An 8,902-nucleotide genomic window follows, 5' to 3' on the forward strand; every position below is an offset into this window, starting at 1 on the left:
GGGCTCCTGGATCTCTGTCTGAAGGTCTGACGGAGCAGACGAGTCTTTGTTTGGAGTCGAGGAGGAATCGACTGAAACAGGAAGTGTTGACTCGTTCTCTTCTTCTTCTTCTCTCTCAACACTCGCTGGTTTTGTTCTGGTGGATTTTCTCACTGTGGAAAAAGAGAAAATCTGTGAGGTTTTTGTTTTCTTYATGTGGGAACTTTTCACAACCTGCTTAAGCCGGGACTTAAGACACCTTCTGTCAGCTCTGGTGTTATTTGTGACGTGAGGTAGTACCAGAGCCGAAASAGTTAACGTGTGAAAAGCTCTGCGGTTCATTAAACTGCGGCCTCCGTGTGTGAATGTGGTCATTTTTTCACTTTTGACCTACTTTATCAACACAGCAGACTTAAAATTACACAACAATTCTAAAACCCGACAAGAAAAAAATATTTTTTCATTGTGAAAACCACAAATAATTTATAATGAATTGTTTTTTACAACTTTTCAAGATAAAGACTAATCTTGACAGTCGTACATTATGTAACAAACAAAGCTTTATGCATCGTTTCCATTGAAATGCAAATATTTTAATATTCAATATAATTCAGACCTCTGCTTTAAAAGATCCCCATGTTTTGACTAAAACTCATTAAAATGGAATAAAACTAAAAACTAACAACAATCGACACCCTAACTATAAAATCCAAATGTGTGTAGCCCCGTAAAACACCACAAATCAAATTACTCAGTCCTACTCTCACGTCTCCATCCCTGCCGAACTTCATTCAATTTTCGGGTCTTTTTATTTTCTTCTGTTTTAGATATATTTTACTTCTTGACAAAAACGTTGGGCCTTGGTAAGAAAGGAAATCGGCGCTTTATATTTTTTCAGCTAGAAGGACAGATGAGACCGACGTTGGATTGCGGAGTTTTTTCATGAGACTTCTGTTTCCTGCAGGCTGGCGACGCAACACACMTCAGAAAGAATAACATTTTCAGGAAAAAAACAAACAAACAAAAGAACGGTGTATACTATTCTTGGGCTATCAACAAAATTTAAAAACTGATGTAAAGTTTGAAGTCTCTATTTTTAACTAGAACTAAAACAGAGTCTCAGACAAGGTTATAATAGTTTTGGATTTTTCATTATAGTTTAGTTTTATTTTGTTGTGACTTTTTTCTTTTAATTCAGTTAGTTTTATTTAGTTTTTACAGTGGATTTACTGGTTTATTTTAGTTATTACATTTTTAATGCTTAGTTTTAGTTTAGTTTTTAGTTTTTATTAGTTCTAGTATTAGTTTTTTTATAGCTGAATAAACATATCTGGCAATCCATCCTTAAGCTTGTGAGTTAACTAATCAACAGCTAATAGGTCACTAGTTAAATCAGTCGATTATAATGACACCTTCCTAAAATAGGCGTAACTCAATTTTGCCAACTAAAGTCTTGGGTGACTATTTTAGGACGATGATAATAGTTGTCTCCGACCTGGAGCTACCTGTTGTTTGTTTTTCACAGGAGCTACTGAGAGACGCTAGCGTGTCAAGATACTCATGGTTAGCCAGCTTGTGTGAGCTGGATTCATGCAGTTTTTCCCTTGAGAAGAATTCCACCTGTTTTATCACCTGTTTCCAYTACAAGACACTTGCTTTGATTTTTCTCACAGTCATATTCAAAGAAATCCCAAAGTGGACTTTACACTTTCTCCTGACTTTTGTTGTCATTTAGCAGGTGATGCTGAGCAGAAACAGACTGTAAACAAGTGTTGTTACAGAACATGAGGTGTTGTAAGCTGCCCACAGCTGATGTGAAACTACTTAATTAAAAAAAAGAAAATAAAAAGATCCACACGGCTCAAAATAAATTGACAAACACTAAAACTAAGGCTGTTTTATCTATAATTTCAGTTAGTTTTAGTTAGTTTTGTTAAAAGGTTATACAGTTTTAGTTATTGTTTTTTCTTTTTATTACAGTTTTTATTTATTTTAGTTAACTAAAATGTTTTTTCAGTTTCAGTTTTCGTTATTTAGTTAGTTTTAGATAACTAGAATAATCCTGGTCTCAGAGGTGGTGTACAGTTCTGGTTAGAGTGATTAAAATAGGTCATGTGACCAGGATGAGGGGCGTGTGCAGAGACTGCAGAGGGTTAAATACAGGCTGGTCTTTGTGACCATTTTACAGTAAGGTTTTGTCATAAAGGTAAATATGTTACCAGGAGCTTTTCTAGCTTTCTTCCTCGGTCGGCCTCTTGTTCTGGTTATCGGTTCGTGTTCCTCCTCTTCAGTCTTTCCAACCTCTTCTGTCAAATAGATCAAAATAAAACATCTACAAATCGTCCACTTCCTGTAGAAACGACTAAAATCGGAGTTTAGTAAATAAAAAYACAAACCTGTTTTGGATTTATGGGCTGTTTTCTCAGCTCTCTTCCTGTTCTTGTCGCCCTGAGAGGCCGTCGACTCGTCTGCAGGAGGCTCTTCATCCATGGCGCCATCGTCGAGCGAGTCCAGAATCTGCCAGAGGTCGTCTTCGTCGGCCGCTGCGCAGGACATGTCCTCGCTCTGAGATGCTGCAGAGGGTTTTTTATTTCTTTTAGTAGTTTCTTCTGTTGGCTCGTCTTCAGCATCCTCTTCCTCGACAGCGTCTATGATCACGTAGGCGCCTTCCTCCTCACCGAGGTCGGTGGCCGAGGCTTCGCCCAACTCGGTGGACGAGGTTTCCTCTACGGGAACTCGGACTCGTGTTTGTGGAGTTTTTGTTTTTGGAGTTCTCCCTCTGCTGGGTGTGGGCTTCCTTCCCGTGGGGGCGTCGTCCTTCATGGTTTTTTCGTCTTCGGCGTCCGTCTTGGCTTTCCCTCGTCTCGATCGGGTAGATCTTGCGACGACCGGTTCCTCTGCGGCGCCTTCGTTCTTTAACGAGTTTGAACTCTCAGCTGCAGTTTCTTGATTCTGYGTTTTTTCACCCACTTTGACTCCTCTTTTGGCTCGTTTTCTTCCAGAAACTTCTGTCGTTGAAGCTTCTGGAATGGGTTCGACTTTGGCCGAGTCCATCTTCTCAGCATCGTCAGGCTTTTCCTCTACTTTCTTTTCCGGTGGATCCATCRGTCCGCCGCTCCTCGGTGTTTGTGTTGTTGGTTGACCCTCTTCAGCATCCTCTTCCTCGACAGCATCTATGATCAAGTAAGCACCTTCCTCCTCTCCGGGATCAGTAACCATAGCTTCACAGCTCTCCTGCAGAGRGACATGTGTTTGTGGGGCTTTCTCTCCAACTTCCTGTGACTCTCCGGAGGGTGAGGGTCTACTTTCTGTGAGGGAGTCGTCTTTCTTGGGTTCCTCATCTTCAGCTTCTGTTTTTCCACTTCCTGCTTCTGTAGACGTTGTGATGCTCGGTTCATCTGCGGCGGCGTCGTCCTTCGGGGAGTCTGAAATCTCGTTTTTGGTTTCTTGTTCGACACCAACTTGTTTGGGTTGGGTCTGATTCGACATCTTTTCGTCCCCTTCGACGCTTGGGTTAGCAGTTTGGTCAGAATCTTTTTGAACAACTTCTTCTGCATTCTCTTCTTTTTCTTCCATCTTGCTTTCCTCTCCAGGTGAATCCACCCCTGAAGGTGTTTCCAGCTTTGACCCCCCCTCGGGGTCAGGTTTTGCCACCTCACCTCCTGAGAGTTCATCTTCCTTTTCAGGAGACTTGTGAGCGTCCGGTAAGTTCTCAGAAGCTGCATCCGCAGAGCAACTCTCTGGGTTTGAGATCTCGGTCTCTGGTTTCTCATCAGTCTTCAGAGCAGCACCGTCTGCTTTGGCAAAATGTGAAACCGTGAATCCTGAAGGGAGTACTGCTGTGACAGGAGCGAGTTTGCAGTTCTGACGCCTTTYTTTGTGAGCCTGGKCCTTTGAAGATTTCAAGAACAATCTAAGATCGATCCTCAGATYACCAGTTTCCCACAGGTACWGCTGAAYGCTCCTCAAACTGAAGCAGAGAGAAGAAACATGGTTAGTTACTAGGGCTGTATACTGGCAAGAATTTGATTTATTACGTCAGGGTCGCAATACGATATACTGTATTGCTATATTGCGACACTATATGCAAGGCGATATGTTGCCATTTTTTCGTTATTTATATACATGTATATTTTTTGTAAAATGGGGCAGACATAAAATATATTACAAATATCTGGCTGCTGCCAACTAGTGGTCGGAGGCTAAATTACAACTTAAAAATGAATTAATGAATGGCTTTTAAGTTTACGTTTTAAGTCTCAATTAAAAATCTATACAGGGCTTTAGAGAAGCGATACAGTATCAGGAAATGAAACATTATGACATTTCAGTGTATCAATATTTTCTTACACCCCTATTTAGTTACCACTGRAAAATGGTCTTTTCTTACAAAATTGACAACTACGGATTTCCTCTGACTGAGCTGTGAACTGTTGGGAGATCTGATTACGCAAACTTGAGTTTAAGAAACAAAAACAAGGGTTTWTCTGACGCATACATCACAAAGAGACTCCCACCAMTTTTGACAGGCAGTGTCTCSGTCAGTCWCAAAGAGCCGCCTGTGTCCCCACKCTGTCTCCATCATGCACAAAAATTGTCCAGTGTGAATTTTRCGAGATTTACTGTATTTATCTTTAACAGTTTTACTGGAAAAGTTGTAAAAACATTACATATTTTCCAACAGCTTTGCAGAGGACACGTCTGGTGAGGTTACAGAATCGGTTCTCGGAGGTGGAGAAAGAACAAAAACACGCAATTTTTGACGAGAAMAAATTTCGATGCGTTTTGCAGATCATAAATCAGCGTTAAATATTCCCACACCCAACAGAAACCTCATTTAAAAACGTTTATCTACACTTGTTGTTAAAGTATCTAAAATAAAAAACTGATGGAGATACTCACGACTCTACGCGTCCAACCTCAGACCTGTATGGAGAGGGGAAAGGGTTTAATGAGAAACACAGAGTGTTGCTAACATTTCTGATTAATCGACAAATCAAAGTCCAACCCACCATCTGTTGTTCTGAGACGAGTAATCCACTGTGGCTAGATGCTGAACCACTCGGTTCACATCATTGGGATTGTTCATCTCKACGTAGATCTGATGCAGAAAAAAATACATTTTCTTTTTTCTTTAACTGAATTTAAAAGTCAGAAACTTTCATTTAACTTCAGGGATATTAAAAGGACGTTTAATTCTATATTTATTCATGATTTTCCTTTGCGTCGTCATTACCCTGTTGCCCAGCGGGAGGTAGTTGTTGAAAGGAGCGATGGACGCCACCACCTTCAGGACCGAAACCACGAAGCTGATGGACGTCTCGAAGGTCTCCACAAACAGAATTTGATCGTCCATGCAGAAGCTTTCAGAATTATCCTGTGAAAATCAAACACAAACAAACAAACAGCAACTGGTTAAAAGAAGTCTGGAGAATTTGGTGTAGATACTTTTAAAGAGGAGATAAACTCACAGAGTTGGTCAGTTTCATCATGCTTTGATAGATTCTCATCTGCAAARAAATTAGRATACATGGGTTATAAGAAGACATTTATAATTTTCTTTCTTGTTTGTAGAGATAAAAGGAAGTTTGTTGTGACACTGCAGAATTTTAACCCCTGTAATCTGATGCTGGTGGTTGTTTAAGAAATGCTAATCACTTCTGTGATTTTATAGTTTTTATACAGAGGGGGAACGGACGAGCACGTGCTCAGGTTTCCATACCTCGGATCCAGGATGCGTCAGATCAGAGACGAGGAAGGCTTTCAGAGCGTGGCCATTGACGGTGGCAGGTCTGCGCAGGTGGTCCTGGATGAAATTGTTGCACGAAGACCWGTTGYTGAAAAACACGAAGGCCTGAAGAGGAAGAAGARACAAGAAGTTTTATAAGCAGATGAAATGATCTTCCTCTGCYGGGCGGCCCAGGCTCAGCTTTAGTGAATCCAGGAGGAGCTTGGAGAATATAGGATTACATAATCCTCTCTGGTCTGGGAACAGTTTGAGAGCAGGAGGAGCTGGCGAGAGGGAGGTCAGTATTTTTGTTTAATAATCCATGTTGGTGTCGGCTCCGTACCCTCCTCTGCATCGGCAGCACGATCACGTCCGAGTACAGAGTCTGAACGCTCTTGGGGAACAGATGAGGCCACACCAGCTTGGCGACGTCCTCGTGACTGTAGCCTTCTTCTGGCAAACCCGTCAGCATGACGGTGAAAGACTTCAAATAACGGGAGTTTCGATTCTAAATAAAAAAACAAACATCAAAATATTGTTTCTTTTAAAGCTAAATAAATAAGGTGAATGAAGACGAAGGCTCTTACCGAAACAGACTTGACTTTACTAAGTAAGGTGAATTCTAGGAGTTAAAAAGAAGATTTTGTTGGACTCGGTGCTTTGAAATGAGCTGAGGTTTAAAATAGTTTAGGTGTTGTTTTTACCTGGAATCTTGAACCACGGGGTGAGGGTTGGGAATGCGTATGGAGCAGTTTTCATGGTRATCCAGAATGGTGGGACGGTGCCCAGCGGGACATTTGGCTTTACTGTTGGAAGGTTTGACCCAGAAGAGAATTAAAATGTTGATTTATCTGCTTCAAATCAATAAAAGTTCRATATTTGTATTTGTGTACCGCTTCTAGATGAAATAAAGGCAAGAATCATACATTTATGCTTTTAATAATTGAGTATTARGTCTTAAAATAATGTTGTTTTATATGAATTTTTCAATAAATGTTGAATTATTTTTAATGAATTGTTTTTTTTTTGTGTGTGTGTGTGTGTGCAGTTTTATGTATTTTTCAAAGTGTAGTTCTGTTTTTGTTGGAAAGAAGGTCGAGTTCTGCAGGAAATCTACTTTATAAATAAAGTTTACTTACATTTTTCGGACTTATTTGGATAAAAATCCATCAAACCGAGGCTCAGTAATAAAAGTTTATCAGACTAAAGAAATCTCTTTTTGCACCGTTTGCTTTTCGGCCTCCACAGCCGTCAGAGAATCTGGAGATGAAGAAACACAGACGAGAAGATTTCCAGTTTTTTCAACTCCGGAACAGGGGCGGAGCCAGAGGGGTGGCCAGGGTGGCACCTGATTGGTCACCCCAGGTGCCACCCCATTTTGGATTTTGGATTCGAAATCAGATTTTGTAAAAGATTTCTTGTCTGCTACTATGCTAATTTTCAGCTGTGTGTTGAAATGTGGCTAAATTATAGCTCTTTGTGAAATTAGCATTAGCATTAATCTTAGTTGGGACTAATATTTAACATGTTTAATAAAATAAAAGTTGAAAAAATTAACAAATTTTTTCAATGCTCACTGGATCTGAAAGAAATAAAGTGAAGGAGTTTCAACAGTGATAGAAGAGAAAACAAAGATGGCTTTATTTAACGTTAACATGAAAACATTTGAAAAATGATAAACTTTACTTATATTTGACAAGAATGAAAAGATAAATTATATTTTTAATGCATCTGTATTGTAAAAAAATAAAAAATCTATTCCAATATGAAATGATTTAATTTAGGAATGCTTCTATTAGAGTTTTGAACATAATTATTATTTTTTAAACATCCCGTTGATCAAATTTTGTAACCATTAAGAAAAAAGGTCAAATTTRAACTAAAATGTGAATCTTTCTCTGCCATGCTGTACTGCTTCATGTCCATGTGTCCAATTTTCCAACTAAAATAATAAAAATAATAATAAATATTATTTTTAAAAAACTCTTACCAGGTGATTTACTGGGAGAGTCTGGTGATTTCATTCTGTACAGTTTGTGTTTGTAGCCATAATCCAGCTGGCTGTAMCAGAGTCCGAGCAGATCGACGTCATGAATCGACTCAAATTCTACGTAGAGCTGTTAAAACACACCGACGGGTCAAACGGGAAGTCGTCCGAACTCGTCACGGCGTGCACGTGTGTGTGTGCGCGTACCTTATTGAGCAGAGGCAGGAAGTTTCTGACAGAGAAGTTTTTGATGAAAGTTTCTCTGAGCTCCTTGGTCTCGTTGGGTGAGATGCCCTCGAGGAAGACCGTTCGGCTGCCGTCGTCGGTCACTTCCTGTTGGGAGAGGAGCGCCGAGAAATCTAACCAGAACCTGAGACTGAATTTCTTTACGAAGAAGTGAAGTTTGTGCGTCTTACTTACAAAAAGCATGAGTTTCATCAGAGATTTGTAAAACCCAAACTGAAACAGAAAYAGAGAAACATGCATTCAATTGTTTCTCTAATTTTAAAACAAAGCCAATAAATCATTGCTAAATGTTTATTTTAGGTCAACTTTTCTTTAACATATTTACAAACAACCAAACATTTCTAAATGCGAGATAAAAAAAAGGCAGATTTGTCATTTATATTTATTTTTTAAAGGTAAAATTCATTTTTGTGATTGTCTATTTGCTCACCGGTGTCATTGAAAAGGTCTGATCACAAGGCCTTAAACACAGTTCACACCCTTTGAACGTAATCCCATCCCACGCCTCTTTGAGGACCGTCTGCAGCTCCTTCGGACTCGGCATGAGGGCAAAAGCCTGACGGGAAACGGAACAAAACCAAACACCGTTCACCGGATTTACAACGACGGGCAGCAGAAACTGAAGAAACGTTTACATGAACTTATCACAGCATTAATAACAACATGTACATTTAACAACTTACCGTTCCTGTTTGAGGGATAACGTACAGATTATTGACTGAATAGTTAAACCCAAAGGGGTGGAGCAGACAAGTGATGTCCTCCTCTGAGTAGCAGTCATCTTTAGGACCAGGAAGTTTGGTGATCACCAGCAATCGGCTAGAAAACTGAAAAATAAATAAATTCAGGGAGTTAGAAACATTAACAAGAGTACAGCAGATTGTAATTAATAAAGTACTAATAAATATTCCATTAAATAAATAAATATCCTTGTGACATAAAAAAAATCAAAGTTATAATAC

At 39.6% G+C, this 8,902-nt stretch overlaps 1 protein-coding gene across 1 annotated transcript in view; it reads right to left on the reverse strand.

Moving 5' to 3' along the window:
* Positions 1–8,902, reverse strand: part of LOC106523835 (uncharacterized) — a gene marked incomplete in the record, with an annotated part of 35,277 nt that overhangs the window by 10,458 nt on the left and 15,917 nt on the right. Inside the window, 16 exon segments of the mRNA XM_014017410.1 lie at positions 1–152; positions 2,199–2,285; positions 2,376–3,949; positions 4,882–4,905; positions 4,992–5,080; positions 5,216–5,356; positions 5,451–5,489; positions 5,702–5,833; positions 6,051–6,215; positions 6,295–6,329; positions 6,412–6,513; positions 7,698–7,824; positions 7,902–8,027; positions 8,115–8,153; positions 8,371–8,496; positions 8,624–8,767. Of these exon segments, the coding sequence (XP_013872864.1) occupies positions 1–152; positions 2,199–2,285; positions 2,376–3,949; positions 4,882–4,905; positions 4,992–5,080; positions 5,216–5,356; positions 5,451–5,489; positions 5,702–5,833; positions 6,051–6,215; positions 6,295–6,329; positions 6,412–6,513; positions 7,698–7,824; positions 7,902–8,027; positions 8,115–8,153; positions 8,371–8,496; positions 8,624–8,767 (3,102 nt within the window).

This window comes from Austrofundulus limnaeus, unplaced genomic scaffold, assembly GCF_001266775.1.
Source record: "Austrofundulus limnaeus strain Quisiro unplaced genomic scaffold, Austrofundulus_limnaeus-1.0 Scaffold167, whole genome shotgun sequence".
Lineage (NCBI taxonomy): Eukaryota > Metazoa > Chordata > Actinopteri > Cyprinodontiformes > Rivulidae > Austrofundulus > Austrofundulus limnaeus.